Source organism: Hyperoodon ampullatus, assembly GCF_949752795.1.
Source record: "Hyperoodon ampullatus genome assembly, chromosome: 3".
In the NCBI taxonomy this organism is placed as follows: domain Eukaryota; kingdom Metazoa; phylum Chordata; class Mammalia; order Artiodactyla; family Ziphiidae; genus Hyperoodon; species Hyperoodon ampullatus.
In genome coordinates, this window is record NC_136916.1 from 54,382,455 (window position 1) to 54,403,766 (window position 21,312).

A 21,312-nucleotide genomic window follows, 5' to 3' on the forward strand; every position below is an offset into this window, starting at 1 on the left:
TTCTTCAAATAGAATATTCCAATGAAAGCCCAATATATAAAACAGATAAAAAGGGAAGCTTTCCTGGAGAAGCTGGCAAGGGCCCAGGGCCCTACCGACTGGGCCTTCTCACTGTTCCTTAGGCTTCCCTCGCAAATACTCTCCCCTGGACTAGTCCCTCTAACAAGTGAGACTACAGCTTTTAGCAATATTTATGCAAATTGTCTATCCTGAGTAAAATTCAAGACTCATATGGAAAAGCAAATATATTTTCACTGAATAAGACATAGGCTTTTCCCTGAAAAATGAGTCACGAAACTATGCACAGAGAACAGAAGGCTAGTCCATGTTTTAGTGAAGCACTCTTCCTCAAAGCAGATATCAGCCTGATGTCCTTTTCAGGTTATATATGGGGCCATTTGTATGTAAATATCAAACTCATCAATAAACTTACTAAAATGTTATCACCTTAATTCAATAATTCAAGTACCACACTCTGAGAAACTAAGCATTTGGAAACAAAGAATGAAAAATCCTTAAGTTGTCAACAGGATACTTAGGAAAGTCACTAACTTACCATCTTAATTTCTCAAGTACAAAAATCACTTACTCTGTGAAGCAATAAGAATCACAAGTTGTAATGCACAATGGGTACAAAAGTGTTTTGGGGATAAAAAGGTGTTTTAACAACCTGCCCCTTTCATGGAGCTGAAAATAAACACACCTTTGCCAAGATGCGTGTTGATAGACATGTATCTTGCAGTTCCAGTTAAACTTTTGTGCTCCCTATAAGGTATATGTTTTTTGGTTTCAGAGTCAATGTATTCCTTGGCCAGTCCAAAGTCTATAATGTGTATAACATGCTCTTTCTTATTGCCTTGTCGGCCAATCAGGAAGTTCTCTGGCTTGACATCTCGGTAAATGAGATTCTTTGAGTGCACGTATTCCATTCGGGAAAGCTAAAAGAGAGAAAAACAATGATAGAAATACTACTCTAAAGAAGTTTACTGTAAAAATACATCAAAACGTTTTCTTTTATCAGCTCAAAGCTTTGAAATTAAAATAAAACTCATTTCTTCACCACCCAGAGCCACTTTACTCTTGTAAACCAGAATATATTTTCTGATACAAATACATATATGACAAATATCAAGATAAAAGAGAGAAGGATAGGGACTTCCCTGGTGGCGCAGCGGTTAAGACTCCATGCTCCCAATGCAGGGGGCCTGGGTTCAATCCCTGGTCAGGGAACTAGATCCCACATGCATGCCTCAACTAAGAGTTCGCATGCCACAACTAAGGAGCCCAACTGCCACAACTAAGACCCTGCGCAGCCAAATAAATAAAAATTAAAAAAAAAAAGAGAAGGATAGTACAGTTCATCTAAAATGATAATACACAGTTTTACTTGCAAATGATGAATAGAGTTAGTGGTTTTTTTTTTTTTTTTTTGGTGGTACACGGTCCTCTCACTGCTGTGGCCTCTCCCGTTGCGGAGCACAGGCTCCGGACGCGCAGGCCCAGTGGCCATGGCTCACGGGCCCAGCCGCTCCGCGGCATGTGGGATCCTCCTGGACCGGGGCACGAACCCGCGTCACCTGCATCGGCAGGCGGACCCTCAACCACCGCGCCACCAGGGAAGCCCGAGAGTTAGTGTTTTTATGTTACTTCAGAAAGTAAGCATTTGAGAGGCAAGAATTACTCCCAGGCAGGAAATCAGAATACGTTGGTGGCCTTTGAAGACAGGTGCCACTGCCACATTCACCTCCTGCCCACACCTTCCTATACTCTGTCTCTTTGTTGCAGAAATAAGGGAAGTGAGGCCCAGAGAAGTTGATACTGGACTGATATCACAGAGCTAACTAAGAGCAGAGGTAGGAGTATAGGTTTTATGAGAAAGTAAACATAGCCCAAGATAATAATCATAAAATTATTCAAATTTCATTAAGTTCATTTCTATCTTTAAAGCTTTTCTACTTAGTATAGAAAGGGAAGCTTGAGCATTTGAATTTTTGACTCAAAAGTCAAGATCAGGGCTTCCTGGTGGCGCAGTGGTTGAGAGTTCGCCTGCCGATGCAGGGGACACGGGTTCATGCCCCGGTCCGGGAAGATCCCACATGCCGTGGAGCGGCTGGGTCCGTGAGCCATGGCCGCTGAGCCTGCGCGTCTGGAGCCTGTGCTCCGCAACGGGAGAGGCCACAACAGTGAGAGGCCCGCGTACCCAAGATCAATTTTCTAACATTTCCAAGTCTTTAAAATGGGTGAGACCATCACCATTTCAGACCAATAAAGACATCCTTCTGCTTAGGGGATGACAAAGTTCTCAAAGGAACTGTCTTAACTGTTCCTTAAACTGGTACTGGTGTGTAATTTGGTAGGAGCTGAGAAAGCTGCCTCTTCAGCTGTCTCAGTCTCTGTGAGAACTAGAGGCAAGAGAACTAAGGCAGGTTCTTGGTCACACAACTTTGGAATCTGATTTTAGGGCAGTGGGTTACATCTCCAATCTTTTCTTGGATGCTATGGTAAGGAGAGAGGGAGGACATGACAAAACTTTACAGTCATGTGTTTAAAACCTATAAATAAAATAACAAAGAAGTTACTTGCATTTGTACAATTTTTCCTAATCATCCTCTTTCTCCCTAAATAAATTTCCACTTCAGTCAAGGTCAGAGTATTGCTCCAAGGTGCAAATTCTTAAAATAGAGCAAACGGCAAATGCAGTGCAACTTCTCTGGATTAACCCTTTTTGCCCCAGCCAGCTTCCTAGAATGCCACCAAGCCAGTAAGTGTGCATTCACTAGGTGTCACTACAGCTGGTAAATCACCAACAGGACACAAGGATGTGGCTGGGAGACCCGCCCCGCCTATCCTTCTGCAGAATGGCAATGCCAACTTACCAACTGAATGGCTATCATTAACACAGTCTTCAAAGTAAAAGTTCGGTCACAGAGGTCAAACAAGTCCTCCAAGCTAGGGCCAAGAAGCTCCAGCACCATGGCATTGTATTTCCCACATGGTCCAAAGTAATACACCTGTGGGAGACCTTCACCTGAAAGCAGAGGGAAAATAGGGTGCAGAGTGAGGGACACAAAAACCAAAATATGAGATAGCTGCAACAGCACTAAGTAGATAAAAAGGAAATATAATTTGTGAGATTTTTGTTTTCTTTCATAGTCCCTACTGGAGAACTCAAACTGAGCACAACAGCTTCAAAGGGAACTAGTAATGTGTGGGAAAGGCTAAGCCATTGCACAATATGTTCAAATAAGCAGTTACTTAATACCAGAGTGCCAAAGGCATTTCCACTGCTATGTAAGACAGAGAATGGTCCCTGATCCACTGCTGGATCAGAGCGTAAACTCTTCTCCCCCAAGGATGCCCAAAAGCGCACTAGCATAAAAGGTTCAAAAGATGGTTCATGAGCTCAAAGGCCAGGCTAACACACCTTGTTGCCATTAGCTGGTTTCATTTGCATTCCCTATGCTTACTACCAAAGCCACAAGGAGATGGAACTGTTTCCAACTGTTGCTCTGAGGAGAGCTCAGACCAGAGGGCTGAGGTCACAGAGGATGCAGCCTGGTCCTTTTCTCATAGGGAGTCTCTCTAGTTTCCTGTTTTCTATCAGTTGGAGCAAAGTCAACAGACTGGGTTTGGTTACTGATAAGTAATTATGAAAGGAAAAGGAATAAAAATACAAGGCTGGGTTTTCCCCAGATTTGAAATTCATAGTTATAAGAAGCCAAAATCTAGACTTTCTCACCTACGTGGCAACTTGTGAATGAATTTCCTCCTTAAAGTGTATTGTAAATATGAGGCACTCAATAAATATGTGCTAAATGGCACCATGTGAACTGTGGGTATGAATGAGACTACAGAACTTTTAAAACTCTGGTCTTATAGAGTGAGAACACTTCCATCTTAATACGCTTATGTACACCACAGTCTACAGTTGTACACGCTGCAGATTACTGCTTGCTCCTGCCTGTAAGTTTTTAAGACAACAAAATTCTCTCCATCTTTGCATTTTATTTGTACAGATATGGTACAGGCAGAGGTAATTATATCTACTGTAATCTGAATGTTTGTGTCCCTCCAAAATTCGCATGTTGAAAACCTAATGCCCAGTGTGATGGTTTTAAGAGGTGTGGGCCTTTGGGAGGTGAGATCATGAGGGAAGGACCCTCATGAATGGGATTAATGCCCTTAAAAAAGAGACCACACAGAGCTCCCTAGCCCCTTCAGCCATGTGAGGACACAGTAGGAAGTCAGCAGTTTGCAACCCAGAAGAGGGCACAATATGTTCAAATAAGCAGTTACTTAATACCAGAGTGCCAAAGGCATTTCCACTGCTATGTAAGACAGAGAATGGTCCCTGATCCACCAGAACCTGACCATGCTGGTATCATGATCTTGGACTTCCAGCCTCTGGAACTGTGAGAAATAAATTTCTGTGTTTATAAGCCACTCAGTCTGTAGTATTTTGTTACAGCAGCCCAACTGGATTAAGACAATGTCTAATACTTAGAACTTTAACCCAATGTGCCCATCCTTCTCTCCAGCATAGGTCTTGTATATCTGGAATCGGTATGATTCATTGCTATGATATGTGTTTATTTCATGTGCTGCAATAGTCTATCATATTCCATCTAAATACTAAACAACTTCTTTCTTAGTGTTTAATAGGCTCATTCCTGTCTCATACCATTTCATATAGTATACTCTGAATTGTCCTTGTGGTTGTTTTGATTCTCCCTATCTCCAAAAGGAAACAGAGTTTAATTTATCTCTTTTCCCCTGTTGTTCTGAAGAACTCCTTCTTCAGTTCATTTAAAATATATAAAACCTAACAGCTGTTCCCAATGAGTTCTACTGAGAAATCCAAAGCAGAACAGTACCATAGAGATTTATTGCTTTTATTAAGCAGACACATGGTAGATTGTAGTTTGGAGATCTTTAAAATTTTATATCCTATATAATAGTTTTTCATGTGACTAAAATTTGATTTTCCTAATATAAAAAATTATACTCTTCAAAACAGGTGTGGCAGATCTGTCGGTTACCTGCTCAATATCCATTCCCTCCTTCTTTCTTAACAACAAAATTTCTAATTATTGTGAATAGCAACTCGCCCAGTTATAACTTTCCAGTCTCCCTTGATAATAGGAATGACCAGTGATACGGAAGCAGAAATTGTTGGATAGGGTGGTTCTAGAAAGTTCTTTCAAGGGAGCTGACTCAAAAAAAAAAAAAAAAAAAAAAGGGAGCTGACTCAAGTTGGAGGTATGCCCCTTTGAGATGACCGAAGCTCCAGAAGCCATCTAGAACCATCAGATACCTTGAAGATTTAACATAGTACCAAGATGGATGCAGCAAAATTAGAAGAACCCATCCCTGACAGCTATGAAGCAACCACACTAATGTTGGGCTTCCCTTCCCTCTGGACTATTTTAATCCAAAAGAAAAATCAATCTGGGACTTCCCTGGTGGTCCAGTGGGTAAGACTCCGGGCTCCCAATGCAGGGGGCCTGGGTTCGATCCCTGGTCGGGGAACTAGATCCTGCATGCGTGCCACAACTAAAGATCCCATGTGCCACAACTAAGACCCAGTGCAGCCAAAATAAATAATAAATAAATCTGAAAAATATATACATCTCATGTAGCTTTAAAAAAAAAAAGAAAAATCAATCTCTACCTGACTGAACTACTGTTATTTGGATTTTTCTTTTTAACAACCAAATCTAAGCCTAATTAATAAACATGCTATTCCTTTACTTGGTTAAATTGCAAATCTAGGCACAATATCGTCCTTCTGAAGTACAAGCTAAAATAAAAGTCAGACCTGTGTAGAAATATAATATTGGCATAGTTTTCTAGACCTGCTGCCAATACTTAAGGATCAGTTTAAAAATAAGACAGATGATCATCTTGTTCTTGACAATCTTCAGTACCAAATCTAGGCATCTCTTGTCAGAAATTTCCATGTTTACAAAGAAGTCACAAAAGCTTTCTGGGTGATGTCTATAATTTCTAACTGTGAGTAATGTCACTCGTAACTCCTGCCTAGTAACTTCAAAGATGCGAGGAGTTCCTGCTGGCTGCATTACTGCTCCTTTTATTAAATACTCTGAACCTCACAATACCCTGTTGGGCTTTGGGATGCTCAAGACAACTTCTAGATTACTGAGTGGCCTTGAAGCTTTTCTCAAAGATGGACTAGGTCCAAGATGCTAGTGTAGAAAGAGCTCAAGTCAGAGTCATGGATTTGGTTCTGCTACCAACTCTGAAAATTCTTTCACCTCTTTGCTCTATTTCATCTGTAAAGAGGAGGGGTTTAGACTGGTTCTTTTATTTTTTTTATTTTTTATTTTTTGGCCACGCCACGTGGCATGTGGGACCTTAGTTCCCTGACCAGGGATCGAACCCTCACCCCCTACAGTGGAAGTGTGGAGTCTTAACCACTGGATTGCCAGGGAAGCCCCTAGACTGGTTCTCTTTTAAATCCAAAATTCTGATTATAGCTAGGATTTCCTTCTAGCTACCTTCTAGGTTCCTCTTTGTAAAGCCATAGCACCAGTATGAATGAAACTTGTCTCTATGTTATATAGAATATGCGTGGTACAAATTCAAATGTAGCTTGTAGTGGTACTCAACTGAAAGTGTGTCTATTAGAAATATCTCTAAAGCTTTAGAAAACAGATACAGTGACTTTACTTCAAACCTACCAAACCAGAATTTCTGGTAGTGGATGTAAGCATAGATCCACAGGTGATTCAGAAGTGCAGCCTAGAGGGTAGAAATAAAGGGCATTGCTTTGCTTTATGGCTAATATATTATGAAGACTCAGAAAACACTGACAGACTAATCTCTTTCAGAAGTTCTCTCACATCAGAACAACTGGACTCAACACCTATTGAAAGGAATCATTTTAAGGCTATTTGAAAGACCTGTTTAGAGTTTCTTAGGTATTACAGAAAATGTGCTGCTGAGTATAGAAGTCTCTTTGGGAGATGTGGCCTTAATTTATTAGAACTGTCTGTACAGATAAAGATGCCCACAAAAGTTCCAATCTGTGTCTGGTTTCACACATGATTGCCTCAAAACTGGCCAGTGCTGGTGGTGAATGACACAGACACAGGCCCACTAGGAAAGTCTGCCTCTTTGGTTAGAGATTACTGTACAGTAATGATTTATCACCTGGGCTGTGTTTAAATGAGAAATCCTGTATATTATGTTTCAGACTACTTTTGCAGAGCCATCGCTAATCCATTGTTTAGGAAATTTTAAATTAATCAACATTATGGTGGAACTCCTTTAATAAGACTGGGGATGAGGGCAAAGCCTTAAATGCAATAAACGTGTGGAAAACAAGGTACTTCCTGCAAATAATTTTGAGGTAAAGGGAATGAAGTGGGGGAAGTAGGCAATGTAGATATGCACTGAATTCTTTGATCCATGGTATTTCAGAAACTAAGGTACTGTTATAATCTCTCATCTGCTCTGAAAATAAAAGCACTTAGTTAAGGTCTCCCTCCTAAATTGGTCAACTGCACAAAAGCTTGAAAATTAAAGAAGTAGATTCCAAATTCTCCTCTTCTGAAGGATTTCCAACAGATTTCATTATATTACCTTTAGCCAGAGGTTAAATCTCTCATAAACCAAAACTGCAAGGTTATATACACACTGTACAAGTTACAGTGTATATTTTCACAGGGAACTATGAAACAGCTTTTCCATCCATCAATAACATATTCTTATAACTCCTGCTGGACATATGGCCCACACATATATCAAGTTGCAGGAAGTGAGATGTATAACACTACAGCTAATTTTCAGTCTGTCATAAATTTAACTTGGGTTAAACACACCAAATCAAGGGTAACGGCTTCTTTATCATCCAAGCTGTTACCTAAAAAGATTCCATAATGTATTATGAACGGTAACTACTCTAAGTAGAGATATTTTTAAATACACATCAGGCTGAGAACTGAAATAGAACCACCTTGAAGCTTTTGTTAATTTGATCACATTATTGCCTAATAATTTGCCTTTCATTCTTTTTGAAAAACTAAATTACCTAGATGTGAAGCAAACTCAAATAAGTCCCATACCTACATTAATACCTGGATATAAAAAATTAACATCATATAAATATTTCTATGAAAAAATAAGTATATGCTGCTGATGACTGTCTTCTAAAGTCAGGGCTCTAGGAAAAAGCCTTTGAAGACATAATGACCTCGGCAATTCCCTTCTTTTATTTATACAGTTTGCTTTTTAATTTTTAAAGAAAAGAGGAGAGTTTTTCTCCAAAGTTAAGCTGTCCTTGGTCCCATCAATGGTAGTAGCTTTTAGCACAGCTACTGAATGTTCCTTAGTGTTTATGAGAGGTCAGGGAATTACTGACACACAGGGAATTATCACCAGGGGTAATAATAATAATATTAAATAAGTCCACTTAACAAGAAAGCAGAAAGAATAGGCAGACAAACATGATAATATTCCATAGGAAGAAGTGAAAGGGGAAAATGAAAGCACAGGCTTTAAAACTCAGAAAATAACTCTATAAAAACAATGCATTATTACAAAAATGAGACAATACATGTGTTTGTTTCTCTTTTAAAAAAAGAACAGAATCCCTCTCATTTCTCTGACTCTGAAAAAAATGCCTTTTTACAATATGAACCAGTTCAACATATGAATCTACTTAAACTGCTGATTTAATAACAGAAACAGCTAGACCCAAAATTAAAAGAATCAGGATTACTTTGCCTTACCTATAATGAAAAATGTTTTACAACTGTCTTGTTCATTGGCCTCTTGGGAACTGGAATATCACCAGACATATGCTCCTAACATGAGCTCAAATTTGTATGGTGGGAGAAGAGAAGGTGAGGAAAGGCAGAGCAGAGGAATAATCTCACATTTCTGAGCCAGAGAAACTGAGCTTTTACAGTTTCTCTACTACATACACACATAATTACAAAGGCCTTTAGCCTCAAAGCAGGTTCAAAAGCAGGTTCAAAGTTTTGTTTATCCAAAGGAGTCAGGAAAGAAAGTCCAAGATAGGACAGATTTCTTCTGCAGCAGATAGCATCAAAGATAAAAAATGTTTTAAAAGTGTGTTGTGTATTGGGGGTGGGATTGAAGGGTAGGGGATCCTTTCTCTTCCCCAAAAGACTAACTCAGCTCAGAACTGGTAAATTTATAGGATTAAAAAAAAAACCCAATCTCTGAAATGTTACCACTTTGTCTCTGTGATTAAGTTATATAGACAGGGTCTCCCTGGTGGCACAGTGGTTAAGAATTCACCTGCCAATGCAGGGGACACGGGTTTGACCCCTGGCCCGGGAAGATCCCACATGCCGTGGAGCAACTAAGCCCATGCGCCACAACTACTGAGCCTGAGCTCTAGAGCCTGTGAGCCACAACTACTGAGCCCATGTGCCACAACTACCGAAGCCTGCGCGCCTAGAGCCCGTGCTCCACAACAAGAGAAGCCACGACAATGAGAAGCCTGCACACCGGAACGAAGAGTAGCCCCCGCTCACCAAAACTAGAGAAAGCCTGCGCAAAGCAACAAAGACCCAACACAGCCAAGAAAAAAAAAATTTATATAGACAGACTATCTACTGAGCTTCAAAAGCTGAGAGATGATCAATTCTTCTTAACACGCACCTGAACAATAACAACTAAAAAGAAAGTTTTAGCAGGCATTTAGAAGGAATAAGAAAAAAAATGAGATTATTCGAAGTACAGTGAACCTCTTCCTGACAATCCTGCCCCACTCCCATTACACTTTGTTTGTCCATGTATCTGCCTTCCCTATGAACTAAGAGAAGGTTGTTTGAAGGCAGTGACTACTATGTGTTAATTATGTTTGTGTATCGGTGCCTAGCACCAGTCCAAGCACATGGTAGATAAGGGCAGAATAAGTACTAAGTAAATAAATAAATACAATTCAGTGAAATTGACTTGAGTTTTCTATTTGGAACACACAATATTTAAACCTCAAAATGCTAAAATACACAGAGCAAAACAAATTAATCAGATTTTAAATGTGTGGGAATTGCTAACATAATTGATATTTCTGAGTAGTTCTTATTTGGATTTCATGTGAATGATATTTAAGAAGTTCTGTTGGGCAAGCCACCAATATGAAGATTCCAAGTAATTCAGAGTTGTAGTATTTCTACATGGACTTTCTTCTGTGTATTTTCTTCCATAATCGTTGTATATGGTATGTGCAGTTATGTCTTTGCTGTTCTCACTTTCAGGTGAACTATGTAGAATTATTCATTTTAGTGAACAGTATTGAAAAACATACACACAAACAAATGTAAACATCTTCCTATCTCTCAATAAAGCACCTGCCCATCCAAATAGATTAAATGACCAACGAAATTAGCCATCTAAGCTGTCTAATGTGCAAAGGAAGTCTGATGACATCTTCCTATCCTTTTCTTCTCCCACTCCATTTTCAGACACATTCTTTATTTTGGTCCTGTCTAACTTGGAATTATATGGTCTTTTCTTTACATACATAGCCCTTTTCCATCTCACTTCAATCTCACAGTCATCCTATGAACAAAACAGGGAAAATAGTAATGACTCCATTTTACATATGAGGTAGAGACCCTGAGAGACATCGTGTGACCTTTCCTAGCTGACAGGGTGCCCAAGTAACACAACCAGACCTCTCAACTCCAGATTCACTGCTCATGTCGCTATACTAAGCTGCCAACATTCTCCGCCTTCGTTCTTCTTCCCTTTCATTCATGTGGTTGCCAAAGTTATTCTCTGTGCTCCCTACCCCACTTCTTCCAAACCACATGCCTTTTTGGTTACCATTATCCTTCCAGGATATAAATCCGCCACCCTACTACACAGGCAGATTAATCTGGTTAATCTGTCCTACCCACCTCCTTGGTTCCCAATATTTATTTTTGGCTGCGATGGGTCTTCGTTGCTGCCCACGGGCTTTCTCTAGCTGTGGTGAGCAGGGGCTACTCTTCATTGCGGTGCGCGGGCTTCTTACAGCGGAGGCTTCTCTTGTTGCAGAGCATGGGCTCTAGGCCCGAGAGCTTCAGTAGTTGTGGCACATGGGCTGCTAGTTGTGGCTCACGGGCTCTAGAGAGCAGGCTCAGTAGTTGTGGCATTCGGGCTTAACTGTTCCGCGGCATGTGGGATCTTCCTGGACCAGAGCTCGAACCTGTGTCCCCTGCATTGGCAGGTAGATTCTTAACCACTGCGCCACCAGGGAAGTCCCAATATTTTTAAATCAGTTACCTGAATACTATTTTACAGTTTTTGCATCATCTGTCCATCTCTCTATAGTTTTTTAATTAATTATTTTTTTATTTTATTTTATTTTTGGCTGCGTTGGGTCTTCATTGCTGTGCGCGGGTTTTCTCTAGTTGCAGCGAGTGGGGGCTACTCTTTGTTCCAGTGTGCAGGCTTCTCATGGCGGTAGCTTCTCTTGTTGCGGAACACGGGCTCTAGGTGCTGCAGGCTTCAGTAGTTGTGGTGCACGGGCTCAGCAGTTGTGGCTCACAGGCTCTAGAGCACAGGCTCAGTAGTTGTGGCGCACAGGCTTCATTGCTCCGCGGCATGTGGGATCTTCCCGGACCAGGGCTCGAACCCATGTCCCCTGCATTGGCAGGCAGATTCTTAACCACTGTGCCACCAGGGAAGTCCATCTCTATAGTTCTTCATTTGTCAATTCTAGTTCCTTATCTGGAATGGGGGCCACCTGGGACATTAGTTTTTTTAAATTATAAATGTGATATATACTAATTTTAAATAAATACAATAGCAAACCAAAAGCAGTACAGAAACACATGAATAAAAAGTATTCATATCCATAATAGATGATACACATACACATAATTAAAAATACTTTTCTGCAACTTCATTTGTAATTTAATATTATATAATGGACATTTTTCCTTGTCAACACATGTATGCACATCATTCACTTTAAAAGTTACATCATATCTCCCCCTATGATATATCACATTTAAGTTTTCCTGTACTGATGGACATTTAGGTTGTATCCATATATTTGTTATTAGAAGTAGACATTATAGTGAACAGCTATTGCTTTCGCCTGACACGCATCCTTTCTTCCTTCTTCTAATAACATCTTACTCTTCCAGCAGGAAAGCACCATTCCTTCATTGTTACTACATGTGGTTAAAGTGGGGTCAAGCCATTTCCCACTGCCACCCCAAGAATATGACTCAAGCCAGATTAATTAGAGGATTCTATCCTCCTGCCCTGGGGAACTGGGTCAAGGATAGGAGCTTGAACTATGTCGGTACAATGAGAGTCAACTCTGGGCCTTTTTGAAACTATAGAGAAGGAGGAGCGATTTTCATCCCCCTTGATCACTAAACTGGAAGGAGCTTAGCCTGAAGCTACCAGAGACAACCACATGAGAACAGGTAGACTACTTATCTGAGAATGAAACCAACACAGAGAAAGCAGAGCTGAGAGAAGACAGACAAGTATACCACAAACCTGAGGACCAAGGACAATGCGGGTCCTGGATCTGGCTGGCCTGAGGTGAGAATCCTGGACTTCTCAGTCCTGTGAGCCAAGAAATTCTCTCCCCAAGCCCCACTCCCTCAATTAAGTGAGCTTGAACTCTATCATTTGAAAATGGAACGTGTCTAGACAGATGTGCATACAACACTGCAAAAAAATCCTTATGCCTACATTTTGGGGCATGAATACAAATGTATCTTGAGGGTAGATTCCTTGAAGAGGAAATGCTGAGTCAAGGGTCATGCACATTTAACATTTTAGTGTATGTTGCCACATTGCCAGTTCTAAATCCTCTTTGGTCCCTGGTCTGTTTCCAGTGCTGGGCCTCTTTTCACATTTAGTACTACCGTCCTATTACTTAAGTATCCAGGCCCATAGAGTATTTAAAAATGTTTTCAGAAGCTGCCTTGACTCATTCTTCTCAAAGCCCCAGCACTAGGTTATCTCCTCTCTTACATGTAGCCAGCAGCAGCATGTTTGGAGGAGTCTCCTAGGTTTTTGTCAAAATTATCATTGATATTTCAAAGTCAGGAGAATCCTTCCTCCCCCATTATTTGTTCAACAATACAATAAGAAATTTCCACTCAAAGCATACTTGCATCACAAAAGTCTATTGGCCATAAACTGCTTTACAGTTTATGAAGTGTTTTTATATAGGTCTTCCCATTTAATCCTAACAAGTACATATAGGAATTACTATTCTCATTTTATGGGTAAGGAAATTCATTTGAAGTGACTTGCTCAGGTCATACACTGAGTGGTACAGCCAAGACCTAAAACCCCACTTCCGCCTCCAGGTTTCAGGCTCTTTTCTTTTTGCCCGTGCTGTGCAGCATGTGGGATCTTAGTTCCCCGACTAGGGATTGAACCCTGTGCCCCCTGCGTTGGAAGCACAGAGTCTTAACCATTGGACGGCCAGGGAAGTCCCCCAGGCTCTTTTACTATACCACATATACCTATCTGCACACTGAAGTCCACAGACATCTAGAGTGTCAGTGAGGACTACTGGGTCACATTACTTTCAAAGGAGATTAACCAATTTAATAAAGATTCAGTAAAACGTAGTCTGTGTATGAACCTAAGGGACAATCACAAGATACTGATGATGTTAATAGGTTATGAACTCAAGTAATAAAGAAAGAGTAATTTTTTCCTTACAAAAAGCACAGGTAAGAGTCCATCAGGAGTGCATTAGTAGTATTTTTCTAATACAACTACCAATCTTTAAATTAAACCTAATAAATTAAACATATCATTAGGAATTCAGAGAGCAACTTGGCATATGTTTTGATTAATAAAGTATAAAAAGCAGATAAGCATATGTTTTCATTAACTTTGGACCCATTTAACAAATTTTTCCCAGAAGTCTCCTGATTGAAAAAACAAACCCACTAAAGCATACAGTCTAATCATAGCACAGAAGCAAGAGTGTCCCCTATTATTGAACTCTCTTAATACTTAATACCCTTCCTTAAGCGTCAAAATAGCCATGGAAGAGTAAAGTACCAAGTGTCATCCTCATTTTCTGAATGGGAAAGTAGAGGTTAACTGGCTTGCCACAGAACTGGTCAATGGAACAGATGCTACAGCCTGCCATTCTTTCCTCATTTGAGCCTTCACCCAAACACCTCTCCAGTCAGAACAGATGTGACCTGGTGGAAAATTTGAGATGACCTTATAATTCTGGTCACTGAGGAGGCATGAAGACTTCCAAGGGGGCAAAGTGAACTTACTTATCTTGCTGATTTTCACTTAATCTAAGGAATAAGTGTTGCAATGTCCCTGCTTCCAGTTTCAAATTCATTTAAGTTTAAAATGTCTGGTGGTCAGTTTGTCCATTCATCAAACATCACAAGTGAGAATAGAGTGCCAAGGGAACAATAAAGAGAAGCATATAGCCTTGACTGAAGGGATTAGGGACGGCTTCGCAGAGAGCGGGGGTTATAGGCTGAATCTTGAAGGATGGTTAGGAGCCGATTAGGCTGGAGTGTGGGGAGAGGGAATAATCTTGCAGGCTGAGGAACCAGCAAGCATATAGGTAGCTCAAAGCACAGCAGAAAAAGCAGGGTAACAGCTCTCCTAAATTAGAAAAACTAAGACTATTTTACTCTCACCTGGAGTTTCTTTAAATTCTGAACCACCTACTAGTTAAGCAAATGTCTCTAAAAATTATGGCAAAGGCCATTAACAAAGTTGAAAAGGCAGAGATATCTGAGTAAATAAAAAGAAGATCAAAAGAATGAAGAAAAGGAAAAATAAGGATGTTATCTGAGTATTATACACCCATATTGCCTTAGTACCTCTTTAATAACAGAACTAAGTATACACTAGGACCCTAGCATTGCCTTATAACAGCACTAATAGAAATATAATGCAAGCCATGAATGAGAACCATAGATTTAATCTAAAATTTTCTAGAAGTCACATTTTAAAAGTAAAAAGAAACAGGTAAAATTAAGTTTAATAACAAATTTTATTTAACTCATATCTAAAATATCATCACTTCAACATGTAATCAATTTAAAAATTATTGAGATTGCAAAACAGAAATAGAGTCACAGATGCAGGAAACAAACTTATGGTTACCGACAAGGAAAGGGGGGATGAATTGGGAGATTGGGATTGACATATATACACTACTATATATATAATAGATAACTAATGAAAAACTACTGTATAGCACAAGGAACTCTACTCAATGCTCTGTGGTGACCTAAATGGGTGACCTAAATATCTAAAAAAGAGTGGATATGTGTATATGTATAACTGATTTACTTTGCTGTACAGCAGAAATTAACACAACATTGTAAAGCAACTATACTTCAATAAGAATTTAAAAGAAATTATTGAGATATTTTACATCACTTTTTGGAATACTAAATCTTTGAAATTCAGTGTGTATTTTAAATTTATTTTTATTTTATTTATTTTTGGATGCATTGGGTCTTTGTTGCTGCACGCGGGCTTTTTCTAGGTGCGGTGAGCGAGGGCTACTCTTTGTTGCGGTGCGCGGGCTTCTCATTGTGGTGGCTTCACAGGCTCTATGCACGCGGGCTTCAGTAGTTGTGGCTCGCAGGCTCTAGAGCACAAGCTCAGTAGTTGTGGCACACGGGATTAGTTGCTCCGCGGCATGTGGGATCTTCCTGGACCAGGGCTCGAACCCGTGCCCCTGCAATGGCAGGCGGATTCTTAACCACTGTGCTACCAGGGAAACCCCCAGTGTGTACTTTATACTTAGAGCACATTCGGATTAGCCACATTTCACGTGCTCAGTAGTCACATGCAGCTAGTGGTTCAGCTCTGTAAGGAGTTATGAAAGATATAAGTGAGGCTGACTTACATACAATAATGGAGCAGACAAGAGGTTCTGTACTTAGCAATCTGTATGATCCCGAACAAGAAGCTTTCTCCAGCCCATAACCCTCTCCTTCCTCTGAAACTCTCTAGAACTGCTGATTCTGCTTACCTGGAGCCAATCACAGGTTGTCTCCCTTTTAGAATGTAAGTTAGTGGGGGCTTCCCTGGTGGCACAGTGTTTAAGAATCCACCTGCCAATGCAAGGGACATGGGTTTGAGCCCTGGTCCGGGAAGATCCCACATTGCTGCAGAGCAACTGAGCCCGTGCACCACAACTACTGAGCCTGAGCTCTAGAGCCCGTGAACCACAACTACTGAGACTGCGTGCCACAACTACTGAAGCCTGCGTGCCTAGAGCCCGTGCTCCACAACAAGAGAAGCCACTGCAATGAGAAGCCCGCGCACCGCAACAAAGAGTAGCCCCCGCTCGCTGCGACTAGAGAAAGCCTGCGCACAGCAACGAAGACCCAACACAGTCGAAAATAAAAAGTAAATAAATAAATTTAGAATATAAGTTAGGGGCAATGCCTACTCTTATTCACCACTGTATCCCCAGGGCTTTAGCTTAGACCAGTACTTAACCCAAGTGGGATGCTCAGAGAACACCTCTTTAATAAATTTATGAACAGACACAAGTGTCACCCTCATTTTCTGAATGGGAAAGTAGAGGTTAACTGGGCAAGATAAGTAAGTTCACTTTGCCTCTGGGCCTTAGCTTATTTTATTCTTGGAAAGCTTTCTTTACCCTTCTATTTGAACATGTTCGAGTAAATCATACCTCTTTTTGAAAGTTCAGCCCCATAGCTACCATCCTCTTTAAAAAGCCTTCCCTGTTTCCCATAATTAGAAACCATTTTTCCCTTCAGAACTTCCATATAATTTTATATGTAACTTAAAAAAATAACATTCCACACATTCTGTGTGCATTATAGTTACTTACATATCTTAGTGAGCTCCTTGAGAGCAGTACAACAATGTCTTACAAAAAACATTCTGAAAGCTCAATAAACATTACATTTTCCTTCCAATGGGCAGTGACCATGTTATTTATAACTCTGTGGCCCTCAAATTACTCATCCTAGTGCTATGGACACAGCTGATGCTGAGTTCTTGCTAGTGAAAACTTCACCTCCTTGCACTATGACTAAAGTAATTATTAGTAAGAGACTCTACAGGTTGGTAAGAAAAGATGAATTAAAGCAATATGAAGCATAAAGAAAGAGGAAAATGGAGAGAAAAGTTAAAAGTGTGTTAGACTGTTGAAAGCACAAAAGAGTGCAGAGGTGTACAGAGCTGACAAACTCTTCTTTTAAGTGGGTGGAGTATAAAGCACTTACTTAGAAGTCACTGAAAGATGAAAATATTGGTCACAAATGTTAAAACTTGATCTTTTTGTTGGTTTTTGTCTTAAGTATGCATATAGATACATTATATTCTACAAATACAAAAGGGCTTAGCTAGCAACTGGATTATCATTTTGATAACAGATGTGAGGCATTATCTATCTTCATGTAGTCTGTTACTGGAACTTAAGGAAAATATTCTCTCTCACAATGACACAGAGACACTGGAAAGGAATTCACTGAGTTTTAATACAAGACAGTAGATACAGGCTTTCACCTTCTCATAACCCATAGGAATAATTCACTTCAACGACTCATCTCTTTCATTCCATAGTACTCCATAGCTTTGGGGATGCTAAATGCTACCTTCTCTCTTAATGATTAACCTCGACAAACTATGAGTTAAGGAGGGGGAGTGACTGAGGGCTGTGGTCAGTCCTATGATGGTCACTGAGACTTCTGCCTCTGCCCTCCTTCAAAAAGCATTCTCTAAGGGCAGCCACTAAGCTATTCTTAATGTCTGAAGAATGGCTTTGAAGATATAGAAGGAAGAGAAACATGTAGGTACATAGTAAGAGAGATGTGAGTAAAGACAAAAAAGTAAAGTATGATCAAGAATTAAAGGGAGGGCTTCCCCGGTGGCGCAGTGGTTGAGAGTCCGCCTGCCGATGCAGGGGACACAGGTTCGTGCCCCGGTCCAGGAAGATCCCACATGCCGCGGAGCGGCTGGGCCCGTGAGCCATGGATGCTGAGCCTGCGCATCCGGAGCCTGTGCTCCGCAACGGGAGGGGCCGCAACAGTGAGAGGCCCGCGTTCCGCAAAAATAAAAAAGAAAGAAAGAATTAAAGGGAGAAAATGACATCAGAAACTTTAGGGTCTGTGCAAACTTATAAGCAAGCTTCCTCTGACAGGCTTTGGTGCTTGACCTTTTCTAAACCTTTGGCTGCATAAACACTATAATAGTTTTCTGGAACTAATCACCACACTCCAGCCCAGGCCACATACATATAAGTTACTTGGGTCTATTTTTGGAACTCTGCCTTCTATTTTTCATGAAGATCCTTAAAAGAAGTCAAAATCCAAATAACAAATTCTGCCTTCACACTGAGCAAATATCTCTAGCAGTTCTGTACTTTGCAAAACAATGCACTGAAAAGGTGTCAGTACTTTGTGTAACTGTGAGGTACATGCAGGCCACACAATTTCTATAATAAACTCACAACTCCCTATTTGCAATTAAAGAAATTACTGGCCCAACAAGTCTTCACCAGCCAAGTATCTAAAATAAAAGTGGTGCTTTTTTTTTTTTTTTTGCAGGAGAGAGGAATAAATTTTATGTACATAATTAAAGATAATTACTCTCTATGCCTCATGTGACTTAGAGCTATTTGAGGGTTTTAAGCAGCAGAGAAGGGCCACAAGGGTTTGGCTCTAACAGATAAGCAAGTCTCTCACAGCATTACATATGAACTTTTATGCTTATATTTCACGATACTATAGAGTACATTGTTAGCCGTAACATGAGAAATGTCCCAATGCTCGAAACTATGGAAAATAACACAAAGGACACACAACCATAGAATTTATCCTAGTCCAGAAGTGTACTGAGTGTTGAGCTTCAGAAATATCTATTCCTATTTATGGCTAACTACTGTAGCCAGCTAATAAAGGTTAAAAGTCATGATGTTTTGTCCCTGGAAGAACGGAAAGGAATTCATAGTGCTATCACAACTAAATTAGCTCCATCAAAGACCAGCAAACTAGTACGGAGTATGACAATTATGCCTTTCCAAGCCCAGTAAATGAAACAATCCTTTCTATTTTTGCTTCACAAAATTTTTGCTATGGATTGGATTTACGCTGTAACGTCAATAGAAGCATTTAAATGTCCTTTTAAAATGTTTTCTGGACAAGGTAGGTAGATTTGGAAATGTACACACATGCACACACACTCTTTAAGAGGAAAAGATGAAAAGCACAACACACTTTCCCTTGTCTGAAGTTTGTTCCATATACTGTAAGACAGAGTTGTTGTTTTTTTAAATTTATTTGGCTGCATTGGGTCTTCGTTGCTGTGCGCGAGCTTTCTCTAGTTGTGGTGAGCGGCGTTTACTCTTCGTTGCAGTGCATAGGCTTCTCGTTGCGGTGGCTTCTCTTGTTGTGGAGCACGGGCTCTAGGCGCGTGGGCTTCAGTAGCTGTGGCGCACGGGCTTAGTTGCTCCGCGGCATGTGGGATCTTCCTGGAGCAGGGCTCGAACCCGTGTCCCCTGCATCGGCAGGCGGACTCTCAACCACTGCGCCATCAGGGAAGCCCCAAAGGGTGAAAGTTTGGCAGAAATGGCTTCAAATTCATCATTCCAGACCCTTCTAAGTATGAGGAGCTCTGTCTCTCTTAACACGGGCCCAAAGCAGTTTTTTCTCTTAAGATTCTTCTTTTCCAACAAGTGTATGATAAGTACAATAAACACAGGCACAATCAGCAGTGAAAGAGGGAGTTCTTTTTCTGGGAGTGCTCACTGCCCTTTGCCAGGACATCACACGGCTGCTGTTTTCAGGCTCTACTCCCCACTTTGAGAATCTCAAGATGCTGAACTGTCTTAAGGCAAAATGTCTTGCTCTCTAGCAATGTTCTGCTTTCTAGCAATTTTCTAGTCACACTGTCAGCTGTATTCTCCCAGTTCTTAAGCCACATTCTTAGAGAACGTGCTCTGTGCTGAGTGGTGGAGGAGTCCATGTGATCCTGCACACCCTTAGCACAACACTGGGACCAGAACTGGAAGGCTGTTCCAAGCTAAGTCAGCCGGTCTCTTTCCTAGGAACTTGCATTTTTTTTGGCCATGCCGTGCGGCATGCGGGATCTTAGTTCCTTGACCAGGGATCAAATCTGTGCTCTCTGCATTGGAAGCGTGGAGTCTTAACCACTGGACGACCAGGGAAGTCCCGGAGCTTGCAACTGAGATACAGGACTCCAGTCAATCTCTGCTGGTGCTTAAATGGAGAAGGGCTGCATAAAAGGCTTTTTTCCACTAAATGTAAGGAGAAGCAGAGAAGGCTGGTAACACATAGCAAATGAAGAGGGGCAACAGAAGCCAAGGCATAAAGATTTTATGACCCTAAGCAGAAGGAGGGTCAAATACAGTGTCAGAGTCCAGAAGAGTTAGACAGAAAGCCAGGGACAAAGAGCAGTTGTTTTGGTTCCTAGAGGCTTTCTAAGTGCTTTGTTCCAATCCCTAGTGAGACCTGTATATTTCCTTCCTTGGTTCCATGATATGTCCCTATGATCTTTCAGTAAATTCTCCTTTAGAATCGTAGCTAATTGGAATAGATTCTGTTATTTGTAATCAAATGGTGTTTACCAATACACACACATAACTGTCCCTCTTGCTCTTCTTTAACCATCACTTCCTAAACACTATGTGCAAGACACTACACTAGATGCTTTAGGGAGAGAAGAAAAAAAAAGATAAGTACGACACAGACTCTCTCCTTAGGGAGCTTACAGATAGAAAACAGAGAGACAAACAGGTAACATAGTACTAGGTCAAGTCTTTCATAAAAATTAGCAAAAAGAAGGAAGAGTGAGACATGGAATGGCATAAGCATCAAATCCACTTACTTAAATTTAATGATATATGCTTGGCCAAAAAAAAGTTTAAGAAATAAAAAAAACTACCATATTTTGAAGACGCATACTTTATTACATAAATTCTGCAGCACTGTATATACTAAACATCCATACCATGCATATTTACTGAGTATGATCATATACACAAATCCAGTTAGACTACGCTCTATATGCCATGGGCAATTTGAGGGATTTTTCAAGGCTGACTCTGATTATGTGTGATTTTCACCTGTGTGCTAACTTTAGTTCCTAACCTCAAATGTGAATACACTGTATTTAACAGTTGGTTGCCTTAGAAAAACTGTCACCCTTGAAATCTTAGCATTTTATTTATTTATATATTTTTTGGCTGCATTGGATCTTCATTGCTGCGTGCGGGCTTTCTCTAGTTGCAGCGAGCGGGGGCTACTCTTCATTGCGGCATGTGACCTTCTCATTGCAGTGGCTTCTCTTGTTGCGAAG

The 21,312-nt window shown here is 40.6% G+C and overlaps 1 protein-coding gene across 2 annotated transcripts in view; it reads right to left on the bottom strand.

Moving 5' to 3' along the window:
• The window catches only part of CSNK1G1 (casein kinase 1 gamma 1), a gene marked incomplete at its 3' end in the record, with an annotated part of 102,407 nt that overhangs the window by 30,404 nt on the left and 50,691 nt on the right, over positions 1–21,312 (bottom strand). For both annotated transcript variants that reach the window (XM_079699565.1, XM_079699564.1), the window contains exons 4-5: positions 2,877–3,028; positions 704–938 (exon numbers count right to left, since the gene is read on the bottom strand). In XM_079699565.1, the coding sequence (XP_079555691.1) occupies positions 704–938; positions 2,877–3,028 (387 nt within the window). The remainder of the gene's footprint in view (positions 1–703; positions 939–2,876; positions 3,029–21,312) is intronic.